The sequence below is a fragment of the Gambusia affinis genome, linkage group LG11 (genome assembly GCF_019740435.1).
Source record: "Gambusia affinis linkage group LG11, SWU_Gaff_1.0, whole genome shotgun sequence".
In the NCBI taxonomy this organism is placed as follows: domain Eukaryota; kingdom Metazoa; phylum Chordata; class Actinopteri; order Cyprinodontiformes; family Poeciliidae; genus Gambusia; species Gambusia affinis.
Genome location: NC_057878.1, coordinates 23,082,154 through 23,108,238, shown reverse-complemented (window position 1 = coordinate 23,108,238; position 26,085 = coordinate 23,082,154). Strand labels below are relative to the sequence as shown.

General features: G+C 38.2%; 1 protein-coding gene across 7 annotated transcripts in view; it reads right to left on the bottom strand.

The window, feature by feature from the left end:
- Positions 1 to 4,829: 4,829 nt before the first annotated feature.
- myo1b (myosin IB) overlaps positions 4,830 to 26,085 on the bottom strand; it is a 71,953-nt gene continuing 50,697 nt past the window's right edge. For 2 of the 7 annotated variants that reach the window (XM_044132665.1, XM_044132666.1), the window contains exons 10-33: positions 25,376 to 25,523; positions 24,633 to 24,751; positions 23,845 to 23,931; positions 23,711 to 23,776; positions 23,221 to 23,226; positions 21,169 to 21,273; positions 19,570 to 19,632; positions 19,180 to 19,380; positions 18,808 to 19,034; positions 18,514 to 18,714; positions 16,547 to 16,640; positions 14,585 to 14,734; positions 14,432 to 14,500; positions 14,266 to 14,352; positions 13,855 to 13,941; positions 12,094 to 12,180; positions 11,345 to 11,431; positions 9,538 to 9,612; positions 9,302 to 9,436; positions 8,973 to 9,079; positions 8,711 to 8,843; positions 7,537 to 7,689; positions 7,279 to 7,409; positions 4,830 to 7,186 (exon numbers count right to left, since the gene is read on the bottom strand). In XM_044132665.1, the coding sequence (XP_043988600.1) occupies positions 7,054 to 7,186; positions 7,279 to 7,409; positions 7,537 to 7,689; positions 8,711 to 8,843; positions 8,973 to 9,079; positions 9,302 to 9,436; positions 9,538 to 9,612; positions 11,345 to 11,431; positions 12,094 to 12,180; positions 13,855 to 13,941; positions 14,266 to 14,352; positions 14,432 to 14,500; positions 14,585 to 14,734; positions 16,547 to 16,640; positions 18,514 to 18,714; positions 18,808 to 19,034; positions 19,180 to 19,380; positions 19,570 to 19,632; positions 21,169 to 21,273; positions 23,221 to 23,226; positions 23,711 to 23,776; positions 23,845 to 23,931; positions 24,633 to 24,751; positions 25,376 to 25,523 (2,751 nt within the window). In that variant the 3' untranslated portion in view covers positions 4,830 to 7,053. The remainder of the gene's footprint in view (positions 7,187 to 7,278; positions 7,410 to 7,536; positions 7,690 to 8,710; positions 8,844 to 8,972; positions 9,080 to 9,301; positions 9,437 to 9,537; positions 9,613 to 11,344; positions 11,432 to 12,093; positions 12,181 to 13,854; positions 13,942 to 14,265; positions 14,353 to 14,431; positions 14,501 to 14,584; positions 14,735 to 16,546; positions 16,641 to 18,513; positions 18,715 to 18,807; positions 19,035 to 19,179; positions 19,381 to 19,569; positions 19,633 to 21,168; positions 21,274 to 23,220; positions 23,227 to 23,710; positions 23,777 to 23,844; positions 23,932 to 24,632; positions 24,752 to 25,375; positions 25,524 to 26,085) is intronic. The other 5 variants (XM_044132667.1, XM_044132668.1, XM_044132671.1 and 2 more) reach the window with 5 other exon arrangements.

The window sequence follows — 26,085 nt, the reverse complement described above, 5'->3', positions numbered from 1 at the left end:
AATGTTATTGACTCCCAGTAGCAGTATATTAGGGCTAAACATGCAGAGAAATGTAGATGATTTAGTGTTATGTTAGGCTAATTAGTGACTGAGCAGAATAAACTGTTGTAATTGGTATTCCTTTCAGGATCAGTGCAAGTGAAATTTTTTGAGTTGTGAATTAAATATTCCACTAAGAAAGCCATTAATGGAGAGCAAGACTTTTGAGAAGAATTTGTGTCTTTTTAGAAACTTTGACAGCTGTATTTTAGAAGTGTTGGAAAAATTCTTATCTAAGTTCATTTAAATTATGAGTTTATCTGAAAGGTTATGTTTTTGTTTTATTATTCTTTCGTGTTTTTTACTTTGGCTCCTTTTCTTTCTATGGTACATTATTAACAGTTCTTTGGATGTTTGTTTAGAGCAGGGGTCTCAAACTCAATTTCCCTGGGGGCCGATGGAGGTAGAGTCTGGGTGAGGCTGGGCCGCATCGGGTTTTCCACAAGAAAAGCTCTTACAAAAACATTCCAATGTTATCAAATGTCTTTATTTTTATTTTTAAACACAAAATAAGATGAAAAATAAATAAATTAACAATTCATAAGAAAAAAAAATTAATCAGTAATAAATAAATAAAATATAATAATAACACAGCAGCTATAGAAGACTAGATAAATGTAATTATTATAATTCAGATTCAAATGGCTGTATTAACAGTTCTTTAACCTTTAACTTTCTGAACATGAATGGAACATTGAACATAAACTGTTATGAATATAACAGTTTATAAACTGTTTCTTCTGCCTACTTCTTACTGCTAGAGGTCTGGCAGCGCTTCCTCATAGACAAGCCACATTTGGCTTAAGGGAGGAGGCAGTTGAGACCCTAAGTAGAGCTTGAAGATGCTCGTCAGTAAGTCTGGACCTGTACTTGGACTTATTGAAGTTCAAGGTAGAGAAGAGCTTTTAAGACAAGTATGTGCTCCCAAAAAGACACATGGTCCGCTTGAACATTTGGGAAAGCTCAGGGAAGCTGGGTGGCAATTCTCTCAAAAATTGCCCAAGCTTGTCTGCTTTTCCACTCACCTCCCTGAACTTGGCTTTGAGTTCAGAGTGGCACTGCGGGTCAATGAGCTCCATTTGAAGCACTGTGATTGGTAAGTTAGTTCAGCTCCGCACACAACACTGAAAAGTGCCAATCATATCAAACTCGCAGGCAGTGTTGGCATAGTTACTTTGAAAAAGTAACTTTAATCGGACTACTGATTACTCCTTGAAAAAGTAACTTAGTTAGATTACTGACTACTTGATTTGGAAAGTAACTAAGTTACACTAAAAGTAACTTTTAGTTACTTTCAGCAGGTGCTAACAACAACACCGCCTCCTGTGAAAATCACATTGAGCTTTGCCAATACTTTTTGTAAGCTATTTTATAATGGTAACATCAACAATGTGTCTCCACTGATAAGGTTGAACTGAAGAGGAGATTGTAGAAAAATAAAAAACGTGAGTAGTTTGTGTGGTCCTCTGTTGTCTGGAAAACTCTAAGAAGGATTTTAAAGCCCCCTCCCTTCCCCCCCAGCCTCCAGGTTCTGCGTTACGGCCCTGCATTTGGTGTCACTGCGCACAGAGCTCCTCCTGCAGCTCACAGCTCAGATGGCTGCACAGATTTGCGACACTTATCTTAGTATTAATAATTAGAATTAAGTTGCCATTATAATTATTGGAAACTACGGACACGTTCATTCGTGGCTGTTTTCACGTTTATTGCGCTGTTCATATTGGTCTCGATATTTGTAGTTTTCTGGAGCGCAACGCGAAGCTCGACGTCATTCAGAGGTAATACATTAACTTGACATTAATAAAGACACAGCGGGACGGATCATCTGAGAAATGATGAACAGGAGAGATGGAGTAAGACTACCTTAATGACGAACAAATTCTGGGATTTATTATGAGTCTCTGCTTATTTCCAAGCCCAAATGAGCAACTTCACGTTCAAAAACGAGCCCAAAAAGCGTAACCCGCCGCTCATTAAATCGGCAAGCGACTTTAAAAAATGAAGCCCAAAGCCGCTTATAATAATCGGACTTGGCAGCAGAATCTCAAAATAGTTCCAGTTTTTCCACCAACAAAATGCGATCTCCTCCATTGTTTACATTTCTGTCGCATAGAGACGTCGGTCACTCGACAAGACGAGTAGAGGAAATACGATTAAATAACAAAAGAAGATAGTAACGCAAAAATGATTTTGATAAGTAACTGTAGTCTGACTACTGGATTTGAAATAGCAACGTTAGATTACTGTTACTGAAAAGTGGTCCGGACGTCAGTAACGCGTTACAAATTAACGCGTTACTGACATCACTGCCCGCGGGCCACACTAACATTAAACTTTCATATTAAGGTGGGGGCCACAAACTATCGTCCCGAGGGCCGCAGTTGGCCCGCGGGCCGCGAGTCTGAGACCCCTGGTTTAGAGATTAGAAACTCTACACGCTCTTCTTGTTTTATCAATGTTCGTTTGGAGATTAGCAACACTTACACACTCTTCTTGTTTTATCAAACTGCCTGTCGAAACTGATTTAAACAGGTTGGCCTTGTGCCGTTGTCACAGAATGTCCCAGAACAGTCTATGGTAGAAGACTCTGATGAAACTGCCTGTGTGACTGTGTGGAGAAATCCAACCCCTTTTTTTGTTATCATAATAAAAGGCAGCTGAGGACTGAGAGCCGGCAAAGTTGATCCCAGACAGTGTTTGACTGCAGTTCTCTGTGTCTGGCTGCAAACTCGATGGCTTCATCGACTCATTGCAGGTTGGGAACTAAAATAGACCCAATAAGATACTTTTCAGTTTTGGTGCTATAGATTTTTGTATAAGGACGGATTAACTTCATATATAGTCTTGCAAAAACACCCCCTGAAACTTTCTACTAGAGCAACAAGTTTTAAATATCACGTGATACAGAAGGTTTTAACTCATTTGAAGCCTCTAATATATTTTCATCCAGGATTGCACTAAATTTAGCTTAATCCATCTTCCAATCAAATCCAACCAACTCCCCTTTCCCTACTGATGGAACCCACAGGATGATGCTGCCACCACTGCACATCACCAATAACACTCTGGGGACAATGTGTTCAGGATGATGTGCAGTTAAGTTTTCGTCCACACACAGCACTTCACCCATACAAACCTTAATGTATGTTTAATATTAGGACCTTTTTATGGAAATAAATTTTCATTTTAAGTTTCATTTTGTGAAAATCTGTCTAAAACAACAACAAAAAAACCCCAACAAAAAACAAATTACATTACTTGGCTAACGCAAACAAACTAACAAAAAAAAAAAAAAACCTACTTCCCTGAAACGCTGCATCTTGTCAAACAGTTTTATTCAGATTTTCTTCAATTCTTCCCCTTCCCGTTTTCTATTGCAAGGCTGATAAGAGTCCAGAAGATGTCACCAGAGACTCAAGAAAGCAACCTCAACTGGTCTCCAGTACTCTCATGCCAGTCTGGGGAGGAAAGTGTTCATCTTTAGCTGGTTAATCTTTATATCGCAGAAATCTTTCATTTTATGTTGACATTTTGAAAGATAAAAAGCATTAAATGTTTAAAAGGTGTTACTTGCCATTTGAGGACCATTTTAAGCACAGCTCCCAACATTTGGATTGGAGTACTGATTTACAAGATATATTCATGATCTGCTCTGCAAACTGATTTCATCAAAACGGTGTGATGCAGATCTGCACTGCAGTGTGCAAACGGCAGACGCTCCACATGATCAGAGACGCATTGTCTGGTTCCTTTATAGTCCCACAGAGAGTTGAATAATATCCACAGGGGAGTGCTAGGACTCCTCCTTCCTTTCCCAGCCTGTGGAGTGGTGGGAACCGGGTACTGGGCAGCCCAAAATGGTCCGCTATTTTTACCACTCTGTTCAATCAGAGGGCTGGTCCCCGGAGACCTGTTGCCGGCAGCTCTCCCAAAGCTGCGGAATTTAACCCCAGGACAGCTCCCCTCCAGATGTGATGGAAAACATCTGGCCAATTGCCTGACTGCTAGGCTAGGCCATACAGCCCCAAAAGCCTCCAAAATATGTCCCCTATGATGCAGATAAACAGCAATCAAAGCTTGTTATTTAGTACTGGGCTGTGAGGTACATACAAATCAAAGGGGGTTATGAAATTGAAATGCAAAGAATAATGATCTGTGTGGACAACATTTATAGGTTTGTACTTCAAATAATTAAATGGAAAAAAATACAACAGCAGCAAAGAACATTTATCTTTGATCTTTATTTAATTTAAAAAGAATACTTGCAAATGTTACAATGAGTTCTACTAAAATATTTTTTCTTGTTCCATCTCTGAACACAATTCAACATCAGGCACACAAGAATGCAGACATCATTTTGCAGCTCTAACCACTGTTCAAATACAAATCAAGGAGAAGAAGAGGGCAAGAAAGATGTTACAAGTGAAGCCACATCAAAACAAGGCTCCAAGTAAATCCATTAGAACCATCAGTTTTTCCCCTCATGTATGTAATATCTGATTTCCCCACACCATAAGTGACTGTACTTACATGCCAAGAATATTTTTCAAAAGAAAGAGCCCCAAATATAAACATTTCTAAATTTCAGTTGAAATGCAGAAAAGTGAAGTCCAATTGCATCCCCCCCACACTTTGTTTACTTGCATCTGCTTTATGCAAGTAAACCAGTAATTTATATACAAGTCAAAAAAAAAGAAAAAAAAATCTAACAGTTTCTGAGCAGTTATCCAACGTGGTCTAATTTTAAATACAAATTACTTCTGCTTGACTTTGGAGAGGTCTTTCTTAACCGCTCATCTCCCAAAAAAATATGCAAACACAATTTCATAAAATTTTATGTCTGCAATGGCCAGTAAAGCTGATTATCATTTCCACAAGACATGACGATTTGAGGTATGACAGCATCAGTGACCTTCTTAAGCCAAATGGGTACCAAGAACAGAACCTCAACACTTGCTGTTGAGTAATAGAAAAGTAAAGGCAGTTTCTTACACAGAAACTGCTCTAATTTTCTGCTCGTTAACTACATAATTTATCTGCCAGGAAATGTCATGTGTTTCGTTCAGAGTTTCAAAAAGGAAGATTACTGGTGACAGAATCATTGTGCTTTGGATAAGCCATTCGATGCGAGTTTAACAGTTTTAAAGTTCATGGAAGAGGGGTTAGCACTTTTTTTTTTTCTTTTAAGATTGTAGTCCAAGATGGTACAAGTCTTTTTCTGTCTCAGCCCATTTCAGACTTTGCTTCAGCATCCAGGATAAAATTTTCTCTCTCCCAGAGGCTGAAGTCAACAGCTTGTCTCAGTGGTTAAAGCTAAAAGCGGTCATAGCGGTTTTTGTGAAGCATGCTGGAATATTCACACAGGAAACCTAGGTTGGAGGTGGCACGCCACCATTTATCCTCACATGTGAAACAGATCGAGAATGACACAAAGAGCTTCTGATCAGTATTTGTCAGTTACAAGATTAAAGTAGTGCAAAGAGCTAAATTAGTGGTATAGATGAATGCTATCCGTTTCTTTTTACACTTAGGTTCATACCAAGACCAGAAGCGTTTCATGCTGCATTCTCAGTATGCATTCACAGGAATCTCATTGCTGCTGCACCTCCTTCGTGACTCACTTTCTGAGCAAGTGGTCCTCAGTTTTTGGGTAAATAAGGCAATGAAATATTATAATGGTTCAACTAAGTTGGCATTAGCATAGACCACTATAAGGTTTTAGTTTGTAGAAGGATGCTTTGGTCTGTGTCACTCCGAGGATAACCAGTCGACTAAGCCTCCGGTTCCAACTACTCTGGGTTTTAATTAAATAAAGATGCAAAGAATTTACTATAGGTACAATATTAACTGAATATAGTCTCTTAACAGAACCTCTCAAACTAACATTTGGTCTGTTCCCTTGTAATGTAAAGTGAAGGGCAAAGTGGTTCAAACACTACAATAAAGTTGTAGAAGCTAAAACATCCACACCAGTAATACATATGAAAATAAGGAATCTAAACTGAGTGTCCATGTTATGGCTACAGCCTATAAAGCCTATGTACAGCTTATGGCACAGGAAAGTCAACTTCCAGAAACACAATATTGCACACAACATTAGCACTGGTTTCAATGGTCAGAATTTGAGGTGGAAAAAGTAGTTTTGGGGAAAAGGTTGGGTCCAAACTGATCTAATGTCTCGACTCCAAACAACCTTCAACATGAATGCAGTTTACAATTACTGAGTAAATGGAATAATGATTACTCAGTTGTACTAAAAAGAGGAAATGCAAGTGACCATGTGTAGTGCAATCAAAAAGAAATTATTAAATTTCATTTTTGGCATCAATATAAATAGGATCATCACTCGCATGGTACTGTGTTTACACCTGTTTAATGGCACGTAAGAATTAATACAAAGTGTTTTACAATTATTTAGCAAATTATATCTCACTTTTACACAACTGCCTACTGTGCTGTGATCCAAGAAAAATAAGAAAACAACATACAGTCAATGTAGTTTTCAGGTCAGACCCTCTGTTACAAAGGGGAAAGCAAGTGCAGTATTCAGCTTTGTCAAAGAACTAAATGCGACAGACTTATGCCCAAATCCTGTGTCATAGCTCATCTCAAATTTTTAAGCCATCTTTCTTGCCAGCGTCAGAGCAGCTTAAAAGCAGATGAGTTTGGACTGTTGGAGGCTGGAGATCTTCTTTAAGTTCTTTTGACATTTTCTCTGAAAACTAATTTACCATGGAGGCAGCGACATTGCCACGGGTATACAAAAAGTCGGTTGTGCTCTGGCATCAGCTCTTTACACCAAAATTTCTGTGGCATGCAACCCTTTAGTTTGAGCTCTCTTTGCCAAAAAAAATTTTGAGGCCCATTATTTCAGCTATAGCGGTGCCATGGAAAAACCTGATAAAGAACACAACAAGAAGCCAAATAACAGCACGTGTTTGGGCTCAGGGTTGGCACAGGGGTGGTGATTGTCAAGTCCAGAACGTCCGAGTTGGCCGTCAGGTCCTCTCCTCTTTAGGATGACGCGGGTACGGACACCTCCAGCAGGCGGTTGTTTTTGCGTTTGCATGATACGCTGTTGCCGTTCTTGGGACTACCATGGATGAATTTTACGCATACTTTGTCCTGTTTGAACTGCACCAGAAACCTGAAACACCAGGGAAGAAGAGCAACAACTTATATCACCAAGAAGGAAGAGGCAACCTGCTGGCCACAATTTAAGCCAAAGATTCTGCATACTCGTCTGAGATGTCAATGTTGAGCTTTTCTCTGTCTGCAGCCATGGAGCTGATGCGGTGCAGTTTGGTTATTATTTCAATCAGGTGATCGCTGCTGAGCAAGAAGTCACCTTTGATAGCAGAAGCTGAGCCCTGTTGGGAGCAACACCGAATCTTGAAACAATTTTCCTTCATCTTTTTGAAAAAGATTTTGTGGCCACAAAACAACCTGAAAAAGTTTATCATCTATCACTACATATCAAAACAATGTTCTCCTCACCTCTTTGAGTTTGAGAGCAAAGAAGCCATCGGTTTGCGTGCTCGTTGACACACTTGCAAGGTCTGTAAGAGGGACGTTGGCTTTCAGCTGCCCAGTTTTCTGATCAGCCAGAACAACGTTCTTCTTAGTCAACAGAAAGAGTCGAGGTGACCCCTGCAAGCACAGAAACAGTAGTGTCATCCTGCATTCAGTCCAACATAAAATACAAGATATCAGACTTTAAGATGCAATTTTTAAATGGATGCAGAAAAATTTTAATGAAAACACTGGGTGAAATACTTCACAAATGTATTCATGCCTGTTGAACTCTCACTACAATCACACCTCGACATGTATTTCATTAGGTTTTCATGCAAGATGTTTAAAAAGAAATATTTTGGAAATCAAGAAATGCGAATTGCTGCAGGAGAGAGGACATACACTGGGAAGCAGGTGCTGTGTTCTGCAGGGACCAAAATGTCGACTTAGACTTCACCACACTCTGAATGCCACAAAAGTGACCTGTACGTACTCTACCAGGAAACAGAAATGTCCTCATTTATCTGATGTGAAGACATTCATTCATTCAGGCAAACAAGAGCTGAACCCAGAGGAAGTCCTCATAGGTTTGTCCCACTGCACCTTCTGTCAGTATAGTAGGCCTACAAGCTTCACATTTCTGTCCAGTCGCACTAGATTTTTCTAACACCTCAAAAGAACAAAATATAATTTTGTTCTTGCAGCTCTACGACACAGAATCTGTTCTTGCAGACAGTGAATTGATCTTAAACATAGTGTCAGAGATACAATGTGATGTTTAAGATAAAAAAAAATGTTCATGTTCTTGTCAGGGTTCAGATCTAAAGCCATTTGAAAACTGAGGAGTGAGCTGAACAAGAAAAATGCTGCTCAGACTTTCCAGATGGAACCTAAACTATTTTGCTAAGAAAAATGAACAAACAAGAATTGGTAGATGTTCAAAATTGGTAGAAATGTCCCGAAGCCCTAGAGCTGTTGTTGCAGCAAAATGTGGTTCTGGTATTGGTTATCTAATGCTGAATACAAATGCACCCCACATGCCAGATTTTTATTTGTAAAATACTTTATGTTGATTGGTCACATATAACAAGTATAATGATGTCAGCTGTAGGTTGGATAATGTAAAAATACTTTTCCAAAACCACTTTTTTCCTACCTTTCCATTGGCCCTGTTTATCTTGTTGACCACGTCGGCCAGCAGAATCTTTTCGTCTACGGCGCTGCTGAGTTTTTGATATTTTGGATTCTTGCTGATCTCCAGGTAGTCTCCTTTGAAAGGCTGTCTCACGCTGAGAAAAAAAGATGGAGTCAAAGACATTTGTATAATGTGAAATATAAGATGTATGAAGGCTCAATCTGGCATAAAATTAAGATTGACACCATGGGCATTGCTTTGGAGAGTAGTGAATGCAAGATACCTGTTTGGGTAGAGAGCCTTTTTATCTTTAAAGAGCTCGCTTGCCTCCAGCTTCTCCTCATACACCGCCTTTTTCTCCTCTGTGAATTGGCTCCTGTATTTCTTGCACTGTTTTCATCACAAGTCAAAATAAAGAATAACTGCCAGGAAACACTAGTTTTTGTGTGCATCATCATTGTACTTTGATCTGCTGCCTACATCTTACAGAACATAAGTGAAAAATTCAGAAATGCTGACTTTATTCTGCTACACACTTGTCTAGCAGTTTTACAGTAGACAGCATTCACTCTGACAGTGTAAAACAAGCCTGACTGAATGTGACAGACACACCCTCCAGAGATGGAAAATCCTCCGAAGCTCAGCATGGACTCCATCCAGGAACGAGTAAGGCCTGGCAGGCCAGGTCTTGTCTATCGGGGACATGGAGGGCAGTTTGCTCTTCAATCCAAGGAAGTATTTTTGCATCTAGTAATCCAAAAAGACCCAAGAAGTGTTCAGTTTCAACAGTGAAGTTAACATGAACCCATTCACAAAAAGAAAAATCACAGGTCTTAAGCCTGACTTACAATCCTCTGGATGGTGAAGTTATAGATCTTCTTGCCTGCATTTGCCCTGAAGAATTTTCTGTATTCTCTGCGGACCTTTGAGAGCACAATCATAAAAAAAGTGTGAATCAATTCCAAGCTTACACTGTTGACTCGTTATACGGTGGGACAGGAAAGCAGCACACTGAAAGAGGAGCAGCACTACAAAAACTGCACACAAAAAAAGGACATTTTGTTAGTTACAAACAACAACAAAACAAAACCCAGTCTGTTAAAATAATCCCAAATACAATAATTTCCTCAAATGAATGAAAAGGCTATCATTGTTATGACAAACATCATGCTTTCCTTTTATGGGACAAAGTGAATTATAACAGGTGCATGTCCAGGCTCCTGGTGCTCAATTAAAAACAAAAAAACCAACATTTAAAACATGAACATGGTAAACATGGATTGTTTCACTCCAAAAAGTAAACATCACACAGACAAAAACCCAAAAGGAGACACTTGTTCAGTGAAAAAGAAGCGGAACAAACAGTGTTGGAGCCACAAACAGTGCTGCTTTAAGGGTCAGTAATGGAAGACAGGGAAAAGTTAGATGAAATTGGTAGACTTTTGCACACTGTTGCTTTTAAAAAAAACAAAAGAGGCTGAACAATTTTCTACACTTGGTATTTAGAAACTCCAATATTTGAAGTGAGGGTTAAACTTTTACATCATGTGTTGTAAATTACTTACATTCTGTGAAAGGACAACACCTAAAGTTGATAACTAAACCGTCGTTTCAAACCTAACTGTTAATTCAGTTACAGATTTTATGCATCTGCACGACATTGGAAATTAAACCATTACATAATCTCGCACTGAGAAATATGGAAAATCCAACCTTCAAGTCAACATTTAGTGGTGGCTCAAATACCGGCAACTGCTTAAAAACAATTTGGAATATGTGTTTGATCAGTTTCTACAACTTTCTAAATCACAAAGAAATGATTTGTGATTCCCATTTCCAAGATGTTTTTTTTTTGGCTAGACAGAAAGCAATAACTAATGATTTGAAGAAGGTGCTGACCCCTGTTGTGTCATACAGTTTTGACATGGCACTCAGGCCTTCTATCCACTGACCACTAGGCTGGAAAACAAGTTTATCTTGCCACCACCCACATTATTCAGAATGGGTACTGAAGCAAAAAAAAAAAAAAAAAAACAGATCTCAAAAGCTCACTGAGAACTGCAGCAAAATGAAGCCTTCTGATGTCATGTTTCCATTTTCATTAGAAACCTCCTAAATGCCAAAGAGGACTTTGGGATGCCAAGAAAAGATAGTTTGTCCTTTCATAACAAAAGTAAACATGTCACATTTGATAAGTTTTGCTTATGCTTTGGTCAGATGAGAAAAAGATTGAGTTTTCAGGAAAAAATTAAAAAGAAAACATGGGAAAGGAAGAATAAAGCACCTTATTGATAGCTATTTACAGTGGATGATCTGTGATGCTGAGGGCTCATTTTTTCCATGGGTCCTGGAAAACCTTTTGGAGTGCATTGCAAGAAATCTTTAGAATAACTGGGTATGTTAAATTGAAATACAACAGTCTGCTAGTTAGCTGAAAATGGGCACTTCAGTCTTCTGAAGTGAAGTGGCAATGACAATGGAAGGTGTCGTATACGCTTTCCGAACTTTGTAAAGGAAAACTAAAGATATTTGCAACAGAGAGCAGAGGCTGCCTTTCTGAGGACAAAAAGTGATGAAAAAGGTGATGGGGGACAGTAACGGGGAGCAAATGGCACACAGGGTGATGGTTGCTACGCCGTGGGGGCTGGTGGGTACCTTCAGTCCCTGCCAGAAGGCCCAAATCACAGCGACGGCATGCTTGCGTCTGGCTTCCTCCTTCAGCCTCCTGAGCTCCCTGCGAGCCTGTTTGGGTGTGGGCGGGGGAAGAAAGAGCAGTGGAAGATGAGAGGATGAAGGGGTCAAAACCGTTCTGCTTGGAGTCGACCACTTTGAAGACGTGCACACACACTGCACACAAGCGCTGGCTGCAACGTTATTGCTATAATGCTCCTGCATCTACACATGTATAATGAAGTGTCTGGGTGGTTATCTAGAAGAGCATCTGTGAAGTGAAAGAAGCGTTTTTAGTCACTGCGGGACGAAGATGCAGGAGAGTCAATTCAGTTGGGATGCAATCCATCCAAAAGATACTGAGAACGGTTTCGATACAGACTAAACATGCAGTAGCTACACAGTAAGAGGAAGTCATGCAGCATGAGCAAGAAGCATGCAGTTGTCAAGGATGGACCTATTAAGACGATGCAACATACCAAAACTACATCTATGTATGCAGGATGTATTGGAAGTATATTTTAAACAGACTACCATAAAGGACTTGGTCATATTTGGAAGATTCACTTACAACCTCAGCACCTACTGAGCCATAAGACGCGTAACAAAATGCTTTACATCACTGAGAAATGCTTACAATAAATTCAGGACTCTTTTTTTAAATAAGGAGGTGGGAGTGGGGTTGATGGAGGCGATAAGTCAAAAAGTCACGGCAAGTCAACATTCCCAAATACCTTGGTGCCCTGCCAGCCGGCCCAAATGACCGACACGGCATGTTTATTCCTCGCCTCCTCCTTCAGCTGACGTAGCTCTCTCCGGGCCTAATGAAAAGCGGCGGCAGTTGCAGATGAGCGTTATTGCTTTATTCAGTGACAGACAAAACCGCAACTGTCCGAGGAGAGCAGGTGTGACAGGTAACAATGAGGAAACACTGACAACATGAGTCCCTCAAGAGGGAAACCTTAATGTGTGGCGATTATGGTCAGTTGAGTTAAAGTGAAATACAAAAAAAATAAATCAATGAAAGGGCTGAGGTGGAATAATAGATTAGCTATATTGTAATTACTATATTGTAATCGAGTAATTCAGAATTCGGTGGCCAATTTACAATCTCAAGTTTTTATACTGGCATCAACTTGCCAATAAGATTTCACTCTGTTCCGGTTTGTCTCAGAGTTCGGCACATAAGCTGCCATCTGATTATATGAACTATTTCAAAACAATAAGTATTTGTCTTAATATCTTACATGTCCAGTTAGTGCAGGTAGCATACCCATATCCTTAAAGTACATCTTTCCTTTGACTCATATTCCCAAAAAAGCTTAAACGTTTTCAAATCCAGAATGTTCCAAGATAAACAGGAGGTTGAAACTCAAAAAGACTAAAACACACTCTAGATGCCAGAATAAAGTACAGATGTGTCTTGAGATGTTGCAGAAAATAAGTCTTCCTTTCAAATGGCTTCAGATATTTCTGTGCGTCCAATGGTGGAAGTGCTGTTTCCTGAGGAACAGCGTCAACACTAAAGAATGTTAACGCAATCTGGTGTTGCAAGAGCACAGTATTCTTCTAAGGAAAATTACTGAATTTTTATCCTTCTGACCAACCAATTACTAATTTGGACCAATCTCGCCAGGAATCTGGCAATTCCAGTGATCACTGAGTTTCTTTATGCATCTCTAACAACCAGCAAGTAGATCTCAAATGATGCTGTCTAATATAATAAAGTCTGATGAGATATATTCCGTTTCTACACTCCATTCTCACTAAATAAATAAATATGCACTCATTTTCAGTCTTGAACGTTTATTTATATTAGAAACTAGTGCCTCCAATAATTTGTGTTTTATTTTACCAAAATATTAGAAACTTTTACTATATTAAGAAAAGGGAACAAGCAGGTAAATTAATATCGCACAGAACCACAGTGGTTTCTCTACAGACTTGGCCTGCAATTCAGATTTTTTACCTTCTAAAGAATTTGAGCATTTTATGTAAATAAAAATATAACAAAAACCCAACACTCCCACGTGTCTTAATCAGACATGATTGGGAGTGTCTGGGAACGAAGTAGACCGACTGCTGTAGCTAAGAAAAGGAAACATTCTCAGAGATTTGTAAGGTGATGAAGCGACACTGTGCCAAAAATCTCTCAAACCCAAATGTTTAGATAGATTATCTGGAAAAAACTGCATTTTTCTTTGAGCTTTAAAAAGCAGAATAGCATTTGAGTGACGTAGAGTGAAATTGCTTATTAGAATAAAGTCATAAGCAAAACATGAAAGCAATAACTAAAGAATTAAAGTTTAGCTTTCTACTATAATTTGACTAAGACACCTGTAAAAGCACCAACATAAAAGGCAAAGCTCATTGACTTTACATTCATTTAGCAGTAGTTCTATGCCACTATGCGCTTTTATAGTCAGAATGGGATGAGACTTTGTAAACAGTAACAAGACAACTGGGAGAGCAACACTACAGCAAGGTGGAAATACCTTGGTTCCCTGCCAGTATGCCCAAATTACTGTCACAGCGTGTTTATTCCGCACTTCTTGTTTTAGACGCCTTAGCTCCATCCGAGCCTGGTGGGATGCGGTGGGCATTAGGTAGGTATGGTTGAAGATGTGCAGAAGGATAAATCGAGAAGGGAAAGTTGAAAGGAGCAGAGGGGAAAAAGTAGATGCGCAATCATCAAAAGAAATAGCATTGCAGAGGAAAAACTGAAGTAACATAATCCAAGAAAGCTCACAGAATAGAATCTTAGAAAGACTGGTGTCAATATTGAGAAATGAAAATGTACAAAAAAAAAAAACCCAAAATAAAACCACACACACAAAAAAAAAGTACTGAGCAAAAATCTTTTGGCCAAACATAAGAATGCTCTGTTCTTAAGAGCCTTTCCATACCTGTGTGCCATGCCAGAAGGCTGAAATGGTGGTCACAGCTTCTTCACATTTCTTCTGATACTTCAGCTCTCTCAGGAGCTTCCGAGCCTGGAAAAAATACATTTCATGTTTCCTTATAATTTATTCATTACTCCAGATACAATAAAATTAACAGGAAGCCTCATACCTGCCACCCTCTGGTGTAGGACTGCACCACGGTGGTAGCATGCTTGACCTGCTGGTACTTCTTTTGTTGCTGTTGAATGGAAACGGCAACAATTTGAGTAACAAAGCTTTCAGGTATCGGTAGCCATGGCAGCAGTTTCGAAAGCAGTCTCACCGCGTATCGACGGTACCATGATGCCACCACGATCTGGCTCTTTTTCAGCAGCAGGAAGTGGCTGCGACATTTCCAGCCCCTGTAGATTTTCTGAATCAGAGTTGCAAGGTCCTCCAGGCATTGCTTCCTCTTCTCCTCCAGGAAAAAGAGCTACATGGAGAGAAGGAAGCAAAACATGCTGAATTTCACACACCATGAGGTCTGTCATCAAAAGCAGAACGTTCCCCCGAAGAATTTATTTAACTTTAATTTAAAGTGTCTTTAAACTTTTTTATAAAGCTATGTGATGCTGGGTGCATTTAGCAGAAGCAAAATCTGGGTAATGCTTAAATTGCATCGTTATAAAGTTTTGGGGTTTTTTTTTTTACAATTTTTGTTTGTAGGTCTATACATTTCTAATCTTTTACTTTCCAGGAACATCTTTTCTGCTTCCTTAAATTACAAACATGACAACAAAAGGGAACGGTGACAAGAATTTAAAATATTCAAATATTTAGTTGTATTAAAGGCACTGACAAAACAGGAAATATGTACTTAAAATGTTTTTTAGCTGTCACTTTACACAATCAAAGCCAGGTGTGCTGTGGTGGTGCAAGGGTTAAGCACAACCCACATATGGAGGCCTTAGTCCTTGACGCAGCTGTCACAGGTTCGATTCCTGGCTTAGCAACCTTTGCCACATGTCTTCCCCTTCTCTTATTACCCACTTTCCTGTAATAAATAAAGGCCACTAGAGCCAAAAAAGCCTTAAAATAAAAAATAAAGTCAAAGTCAGTCAGTCAAAGCCTCAAATTAAACCCACACTTTAGCAAATGGGCTACTCCACTACACCAGTTACAACTATCAGTGAAATTGTATAATAAATATAAGACTATAAATGAATTGCAACACCTTTTTTTTTCTCCTTTAAATATTCACATTTATTGTCTTTTATGGAACCAACCATGGAGTTTGCAAATATCAATCAGGATTGTAAGGAAGGGTTTAAAGCTATTGAAAAAATGCAACAAGTGACAACATGTAAAGTGTTGCTTGGAACTATGTGCTTTAGTCCGATAAACCCAAAACAGCTTTTGGGAAACAGAACACTCCAAGCGTTGAGTGGAAGAAGAATGAATACGTGGAAAAACATCTCTATTACTGTAAGCTTGGTGGAGGGCCTGTGAATTTCTGGACATTTTTAACTAAACATGAGTCATTATGTCTTTCAGAAAGATGATTCAAAATGCAACAAGACTGTGATAGAAGCCACTAATGCAACCTTTCATGCCTATCTCAGCACCTGGCCTGAAACGTAGTGACAGCAGTGGTGCCACTATTTAAAAGACCAGAGATTTTGTAAGTTCTGAATGCAAGAATTATTTACCTCACCTGAATCTATGCTTATAATGTAAAGATGTACATCTCTCCGTTGCATTAAAATTTCAATGCAACTTTATCCTACAACGAAGATCTTTATGTATACCCTCCAATTCTGCAAGCGCCCCGTTTTGTTCCATAATGTGAATTTCTTTTAAAATTACTCAGCATGTCCGGGCGATACCAGTAATATCCAGAAACCGAGTTCAAAATCTGCTTCATTTTATATTTGACTTTAAAGCTCCAGATGTGAAGAGGAGATAAGTTTATCAGACCAAATGCAGTAAGCAATTAGAGATTATGTTATTTCAAGCTCTGGGCTTTCTGCTAGCGGTGGAGAAAACCCGTTCACATGACACAGACCTAAACAATTGAGGCCTGGAAACACAGAGCAACTTATTTCCCATGTTAGATCGTTAAGTGAAACCATGTGTTTTCAGAGTGGTGGTTACATGCTAATTGCTAAAGTGGGGTGCTCCGAGTGCAGCCCACCCTGTTTTCCAAACATATTTCTGTGAGAAAACAGGTTGAGAATACTGGATTCAACATCAAGACTACTAGAAGAATTGAAATCTACCAGTAAGGCAAAAGCATGTTCTGTACCGTTCTTGGGTTTCTGATGAAGATTTTTGAGCGGCCGTAAGAGAACTCTTCAGCTGGAACCTGCAGGTCAGTCATCAGCACCTCCACTCCTTGTCTAGAGAAAACGAGAAAAATAAATAAATAAAAAATACATCACCAGAAGCGCATAGCAGGCAGCCAAGCCAACCAGCAAGAATTCTTAGAATCTTCCCTCACCAGTAATTAGAAGGTTAGAACCTCAAAAAATCTGATCAGTGCACACATTATAGGTGGCATTATACCAACTGTATATCTTCTGCATAGAAGTGGTTTTCGTTGGAAGAAGACAGCGTTTATTAGATGCCTAAGGAAGCACTAAAGCTGAAGGAAGTCATGTCAGCAGAAACTGTACTTTTCAGACAAGTCTGCTGTTCCTTCAGGCATCTCTAACCAAGACCAGGACTTTGATGGTCATTACTCAAACATTTTACACTTAGTTGTTTTATAGAACACTTAAAAAGGTGTCACAATGTATCACTGAGGTCACTTCTCAATTTGGAGATTTAACGTGGGTTTTATCTGCAACATGTTCTGCCTTTCTGTTTACCGTCAGGACTCCTGTAAATTTGTGGACTCCATATTAGGCTTTGAGACCTTTACAATACATTAACTTAACATACCAATTTAGTAAATAACACATAACTCAACCTCGTGAGCTCTTTTTCTACTTCAAAGTGTCTTAACTTTGATATCTTTACAAAAGAGGAACCCACATTGTGGCAACCTCAAAATATCTGACAAGTCAATTTACAGCGTTAACACAAAACGTAAGCATCCCAATTTAAATGCATATAGAAAACAAAGTTTACTGGATTTCAGCCAAAAATATTTCTATTAAAAAAGTTAATACTTTAAAACAGAATACTACTGAGTGCTATGCAAAATGCCTTTGAAGTTTGTTAGAACAATTAAACTTTATAAAGGTCTATTTTATTACACATCACAAATATCTTTTGATTATAATATTGATCAGTGGGTTTTAGCCAAATGTTAATATACCTGTTTTCAGACTTAAAATGTTTAAATATACAATTTCTCAAAGCAAAGGACTTGGTAAATAACAGTGTATAAACATTTAGATTTTTTGATTTGAAATTGAGATGCTTATGAAACAGACAATTCCAGTTTCAGCAGCAGAATTGAGAGTTTTGCAGGAGCTTAAAAACACAGTATGATAGCCACTACTGCTTTTCTAAAAAAATAAAGGTAATGAATAAAACATTTACCGTTAGGATGTAAATAAATATAAACTTTAAAAAAAATCTGGCTGGACTGCATTCATCCAAACATGGCAAGACATACAACTCCCCCCCAACCCCCCTGTCCTATCAACCCCTCCTGTAGATGATGACTAAATCCGTACTAAGTGCCTAAAAGTGACTTAAAAACAAGATTCAAGTGTCTGGCACTGCAGATAGGAATCAGTGATTTAGCCAGCACAGTGAATGAGATGGGGAAGTCTGATGTAGAATGGAGGAGACAGATAAAGATGAAATGTCTCGACACGTTGCGGCTCAGAGGGGGAATACCGAACAATGAACATCTGGTATGTGACGTGACTACAGCTATTTTCTGTAATGCCAGGTTCATTTTTATGTATCCCATCATTAAAATTTCAAGTATTTTATTTCAGTAACACAAACAATCAAATGACACTAGTGTATAGGTAACATTTTTAAACAAAAATCCTTCTTTAACTTAAACTGAAAGTTTCTTCAAACTGTTAGGATCATCTTATCATTTCATCTTTTGAACCTTATCCGAGTCTTTTCCCAGCAATCTTCCCACCTGGGAGCAGCTAAACAATTCAGCGTTGGCCACAAACATTCCCACTGGGAGCCATCCCGCATTCAGACACCTGAGAATATTTCCCAGTTGCAAGAACACATCTGAAGGGTTTGCTTTGAAAACATTTCACTTTTCTGTCCTCATGATCTGCACCAAATTACCTGGCAGGCCCCTTCCAATGCGGCCAGGTGTTTTTGCAGAGCATCTTGTAGCGCTCGAGGCAAGGCTCGTAGCCCTGACGGAAGGCGTATCCCGCTCTCCTTACACGGACATTCTCCATCAGGCCGAGGTAGCGAGCCTGATGGCAGACCAGGGATTCGTTGAAGACGTGGGATGCTTTTTTGTCATTAGGCTTGATGCATCTGTAAATTAGAAGTTTATATTCAGCTTTAACCTCTCACAAGTCACTTTAATTTTTCAGAATACACCTATGTCATTGAGAAGATTGAATGCACCGAATATAGTTTGGGTTCTTTGTTTGCAGGTTGCTCATTAGTGTCCCAACAGATGCTTTGAACTGGAATCCAGCAGTTGGTGGTCGTTTAAGGTTGACTTTTACAGGATTTCCCTCAGGAAAGAGCTGTTTGATGAGGCTGTGATTGGCCTTGTACATGGCCTGAGATAAGTCCCGGTAAAGCAAGTCGTTGTTCTTGTCAACAAAACCTTCAACACGATACAACACCTTAATTTAAGAGAAAAAAGAAAACGTAAAGATTTACTTTTTATTATTGTGGCAACACTGAGTCACACATCTTTAAACTTTCATTTTGCAAAAAACATTTCTTCCTTTGTGTACTGGGCATAAAGAGGGGAAGGGTCATCAGTACCTTGCCGGCGTAGTGCTGGATGCGGAAGCAGTTGTGTGGCAGGCTGTGGTCGTTAAGGAATTTTGAATTCTTGCACAGACGGCTTTCAAAGTGCTGGTGGTCAGCGCAGATTGTGTTCAGCTTGTCCAAGAAGGTCTCATCAGTAACCGTCCCAGGCCTCAGACACTCCTCGTCCAACATGGCCAGAATGCCATTCTGGTTCTGACACAAAAAGAAGAGATGAAAGCATAGCTTAGAATTTGTTACAGAATTTCATTCAAGTCTATAATTGGAAAACACAATCTCAAGCACTGCAACAGAGCTCTGTTGGAGTTATTATGATCATAATTATTCAGTGCTGTTTTCTTTAGTACCAGATTTGCATCATCAACAAATAGGAAGTTAACTTACATTTTCAATGAGGTCACAGATAACGGCATTGTTGAAATACTCAATATTTGTCCATTCAATGCCCTGTAACAAAACACACAGGTCAAAAATAGATCTTTCATTTCTTTGTATCATCAGCTTGATAAAACAGATATTCAACTGATTATGACTTTGGTACTTAAAAGAAAAAGGCTGTCATTTATTTGGACCTTATGAGCATTGCAATCATCGATGTAAATGCCTACATTGACGCTTTTCACATCTGATTCACAGTAATATGGTGCTTGTAGCAAACGCTGAGATACAATATCACAATGCTTTTTAATTTGGTTCAAAACAATCCAAACCACAATCTATGAGACCATTGTGAATGTGCATTATAATGTGACGTGAACATATTATTTATTTATTTTTTCAACCATCATTCATCAAAATCACAAAGAACTAATGTGCAACTGCAAATTATGAGACCAAAAGGCACTAGTTTAGACTGAATGACAATTGAGTGTGTGTGGGGGATGATATAAAAAGACTAAATATTCTAGTATTTAAAACACTGTAAAAAACAACCAGACATTGTATTTATGCTTCTATATCTCCCACAACCTCATCCAGAACTTTGTAATTGCACATTAATTGCGCTTTATAGCAAGGTCACAACATGCCTGCAGCAGTATGCATTTGTAAGGCTTGATGAAATGAAATAAAAACAAAATACCTAATTAACTTCAGTGTATTTATGGAAAAAATAAAAACAGGGAAAGTTTTTAAATCTTCTGTCTCATTTATAACAGTCCTTGGTACTTGAATGTCTTCTCTAAAACTCTTATTTCCACATAAACAGAGGTCAAAGACTCAGGAAAAAAAGACAAAAGCACACTTTACAAATGTCCCCTTCCAAAAAAGGCAGCAGACCTATGAAACACATTTTTCTGCTTTCAACTTAGCACTTATTTATGGATCAGTGAACTGTACCAACGTGAATGATTGATATTTTTAAAAAGGTGGATGCAAAAAAGACATGGCTTCATTTATGATTGGTAGTTCTTGCATCTTTCCCTAGTGCTGTGGTATTTTCCCATGCAATACACTGGACGAAAGCCAGTGGTGGAATATCATTGGTGGTGGTGGTGCAAGGAGGGAAGGGGGCTGTGGGGTCACTGCCGTTGCACTCAAACTCAGAGCTCTGAAAACAAACAGAGCCTAAAGGTCCACATCGGGGAGTGTTTACTCTCAACAGAGTGAGGGATCATTTCCGTCCCTGAGTACGCAGAATGAAAATGTTGGTGGGTCAGAGATGGGGACAAAAAACAAAAGATAGAATGGCAGAAATGTGTTCACTTCAAGGAAGAGAATGCAAGTTTAAGTGGGGCAGTAGGAGGGGTTAAATAGTTGAGTGAAATGACCAGGTAGAAGCAAAGCTTCAGGGGCCCGCCATAATGGACTGTCAACACAACAAACCGAGTGGTGACATGTTAAGAGATGCAGATGTACAGCTGCAGGTGAAAGGAACGAAATTGATAAAGGCAGGTGTTGAGAGGTAAATTTTCCTGGAGTTTTTAAACCTTGCATCCAACAGCTTGACACAAAACTTCTCAATGAGTAGAATTCACAGCTTACCTCTCTAACGTACTCCTCCTGCTCCTCACGCAGAGTCAGCTCGATGAAAATCTGCTGCAGCTTTTCGTTGCAGTAATTGATGATGAACTGCTCAAAGCTGTTGTCCTGCAGACAGGAAAACATGAGGGATGAGAAACTTAACCTCAAGTTACTTTAACATTGGAACATAAAAGTAGGTTAAACAAAATTTTAAGAGCTTGAATGTTCTATAATGAAATTTGAACTGTCTGAAGCTTCTTCAAGCTCTCTGTTCAGAGCATTGCACAACAGAAACCATAAAATAGGTGATTTGCCCTGCTTTACTCATTTTATTTTCTTGCACGACATTTCATTAGAAGCATTCTTTTGCTGCGACAAATTCAGTATCTTTTCCTAGCTCCTGAAAAAATATTCAGTAAGTATAGGAAATCTGGAAACCTCACTGGTCAGATAAATTAAAGCTGACAATTCAGATTGTAATATTAAATTCTGTCATCTACTACACATCTAATTAGTTTGGATCAGTGAGGTAGCACATATCTTATTACAAACTTTAAACCTCAGCACATAATTCAAAAAATGGTTTCAACAATCCAGAGGCTTCAGGATGTGAAACTGCAATCTTATCACCATAAACCCTATGACGAAGCAACTATTTAATCTACCTGTAATATCTCAGCAATAATTATAAATCCTTATCATGAAAAATTCCAGTAAGACTTTGAAGACTTCTTTAAACATTGACTTGTCAGTATATAATGAATAGCTGTTCCCCGTTACCCACAGAACTCTGGTCAATTATGGCAACAAAAAATGAGTCATGCTTCTTTTAAGATACCTTATTGAACACTGGTTAATATTTTCTAAACATAAAAATGCTGTTAGTTTTAGAGCAGGTTTTAGACAGAAGGTGAAGGACACGTTTTATTAGTGAAGAGGAAATGGGATACATTGCAGCATGTAGTTAGTTTTGAATTTTTAAGATTCATTACATTCTCTTGAATAAACCAAAGGTCATTGTCACCCCTGAAAAAAAAGCACACAGGAAAACATTGTCTCCAGGATTGGCAGCAGATCCCAGGCTGAAATATGTAGAAGAAACCTGTTCAGAAAAGTGCAGTGACAACTTTGAGGTTTTATAAAATGCTGTGACCAGTGTCTTGAGGGAGTAACTTTGGACTAAGTAGCCTCATTTCAAGAAGGAGGCATTTTATTTAATTATTGTAAAAATATTTACTTATTTGCTTTGGGCAAAGTGAGTTTTATCCTTTCTGAACAATCAGAACATCAGTTCTGTATTGCTATAAGAAGGATTTGAGACAGTCTACAAAGCACATCTCTACCTTTTTGTTGAATTACTATAGAATAAACAAAAGCCTTTTCTTTCAGCTTAGCCTGTATGAGATACATTAAAATAAATACCATATTGCTCTGCTACAACAACTGAATTTGTGACAAAAAATTTGTAATTTCGTAGCACTTAGCATAATTTAGCATACAGCTAAGAAAGCTAACTGGCCTTTAATGTTAAATCTTGGCTCCCTTATACAAGTGCCAAACAGCTTTTCTTTAACACAAAACTAGCCATTGAAATGCTTCTAAATGCTAGTCTAAATTTTATGACACATTTTCTTTAATTTGAGCAGCTGCTAAATATTAGATATTAGCCAAATTAAGCATTTAGCTACATGTTAGCATATCTTATTCTAAACCATACATTGGAGCACACAAATGACAAATACCAGAGGAAACTTTTAATGACGTTTTTGAGAGACCAAATAAAGCTAACAAACTAGCAAAAAACAAACAAACAAAAAAAGCATTTTACAGTTTATATCTATTTACAGTTTATTCTGTGGATGAGTGCTTGTTGCACTAAAGTTCAGACATTAAAATGGTTATGTAAATGGTATTTTTCAAATGATGCAAAGGTTTCTTTAGCATCGTTTCAGCTGTGTGGTACACTATAGGCTACTGCACACCATGAGGAATTAAACAAGATGCTAAATTATGTCTAAAGGATCACAGCATGCACTCTGGCACAGCAAGCAGGCTGGTGTGGGTGTTACTTACTCCTTCCTGATGACCCAGACAAAACAACATTAAGAAGAGGGGAAGGACTTGAGAGTCAGTGAAATGAACAGGCAGTGATATTAAAACAAAATGACAAATGAAGAACAGGCGACTAAAATGCATTTAGCAAAAACACACAAACACAAAAAAACTGTCTCATGTTTTACATGCACTGACATGCAGAACAGGTGGAATCCCTTTGCCATGTGATACATTTAAAAGTGCATCTGAAACATGTATTTAAGCAATGAGAAGTTCCCCTCCAAATGCACTGAACAGTGTATTTACCACAAAAATTATTTCACCCAACAAAGCTGAACTAATCCAAGTGCATTTATATCTGGACTCAGTTGTTGCAGATAAGCTCCACACAGGTAGCAAAGCAGGCAAACAGCTTGAGGTGAAAATTCTTTTCTGTTTTTAGATGGTCTGATTCTGTCATTCTGGGCTTAAGAAATAATCAACCAGTTTGATCTGGCACACGTCTTACCTCAAATATTTCAAAGCCGTAGATATCCAGTACACCCATCACCTTGTGGCGAGTTTTAGCTTGTGCCTGAAAGGACACCACATTGTCAGCATAGCAAAGGAACTTTAACTTCTATTAAGAGATATTTTACTTACTTTTATGCTTTCGTTAATTCTGGTCACCAGCCAGCTAAACAGACGGCTGTAGAGATTTTTGGCCAGAGCATCTCTGGCATAGTAGGCCTGTGAAAAAATTGTAATAGATGTGACATTGAATATTGTTCAAATAATTTGCAGTTTTCTTGTTCTTGTTCTTTTAAACACCAACATTTATGCATGTTATATGCTTATGTTTATATTACTCTTTATCAAAAGACACATAATCAGTCCTTACCATACAGACTTAGATTTTTTTTCAATATTTATCCCCTTAAGTGCCAGATACAGCAAATAGTCATTTTGCAAGATGCAAACAAAAACATGCAGGAAGGATAAAATACAGATTGCTTACTTTATAAAGTCATATCAAAGAGAAAATAAATGAAAATTAAAATTTGCTCAATATCACCTGACCGAATTTTATGCTTTTTAATACAAACCTGCACACAAAAAAATGTGACTAATTTCTGGGGATACAATTTTAATGTTTTGAATTGAAATGTCTATGCCAGCAGTCCCCATGTAATGTGACAAAAGCCTAACCCCTGAAACATGACCTAGATTTTCATTTCCAGAAGGAACAGTGCTTATTTATTATGTAAAAGTTTTCATGTGGCATTGACATGGATTGGTGTTGGCAGCCAAAGGGAAAGCAAGTCAAGGGGAAGAAATTACCCTTTATTTTTCTGCGGATTGAGGGAATGAGAGAACACAAAAAAAAACAAAAAAAACAAAGAAATATTTGCTTTTAACTGGTTTAAAATTAAGTTAAGTGAAACTCAGACCTGAGCAACATTCAGAGTGGTGGAAACTTTTTCCATCTTGGCCTCAACTGTTCGGTAGCTGAAAGCCCTTTCCAGTACAGACTGCTCAGTTCCTAACAGCTCACACATCTCCTTCAAATCTACAAAGAAAACAAATACATTTTTTAAGTTTATTACATCAACAATGAGAAGCTTTATATTCTTTAAATCCTTTAAATCCTATAGAAAGGATTTTGGACATCATGAAATATAAAATAATACTAGAAGAGAACAAATTAGAAGGGTAATTATACTTAATATGAACAAGAGTGACAGACACAAAGGACTACAGGAAGTCAGTTTATATGATGTGCACTCTAGTTTGGAGTGCTCTCAGGACTTGACAAACTGCCAATGAGCATCAGCAACGAATCATGACGTCATATGGAAAATATGTAAATTAAATATTTGCCTTATGGAAACAACTGTTTGAACAATAACATGCAGGTCTTCTGACAGAAATCATAAAACCTATTTGGTTAGCAGGATAACAGGGGACACTAAAGAAGCCAATAAGGGGACGGTAGCTTTAAAAGAGGTCTTCCCTAAGTCAAAAACTAGGAATATTGTTTACAACATAGAAATTGAGGACATCTTTCAGCTAATCTACAAGCAAATACAGGTAATTTTTGCTCTAATTGCTATACAACATTGTAGAAACATGGTCAACTTGAATTTTGTCTTTTTTTTACAAATAAGCAAATGAAGGATGGGATCAAACCTACCATTTTTGTCTTTGATGCGACTCTCATCCATCCCATTGCAACGCGATTCTGGCTTGAATTCAATGTTGCCGAGCTTTAGAACAGCAGCTACAAGCTCCAGCACCGACTGCATTTCATCTTCCATGAATCCAACAATCTGCATGGCATTCTGTGGATGAAGAAAAAAGGAAATTAAGGTTAAGTCAGGGATATGCAATGATCTGGTCCATCTCTATATTGTGCCTCTCCTACATGTTCCAATAAAAATGGCTTAAAGGTCTGACACTTTTACTTTGCGCTTCAAAATAAATTCAGAAGTTTGGATTTTTTTTTTTCACGCTTTGTTACCAGCCACTCTGACTACAATGTCATTTTAAAAGCAGAATATTGTTTGAACAGGTGACTTTAGGTGGCGATGCTGTTAGATAGCTAGGCAAATTTAACAGCTGATACTTTTGTTATGATGAGTGAAACAAAGGCGCAACACTGTCCAGTAAACGCATGAAAACTACAAAGTTTAAATATGTATTAATGTATATCAAAATCTAACAGGCTGATATTCAATATATCACTTTACCAGAAAAAATTCAATTTTTAATAGAAAATTATATTGTGGTATTTTCCTATTTAGGAAATGACTGGTCCTGCATAGTTCATTGGAAAAGGATTTAAACCAGTAAAACAAAATAGTCAATTGTTTCTTGGTAAAATTAACCAAAAGACAAAATAAA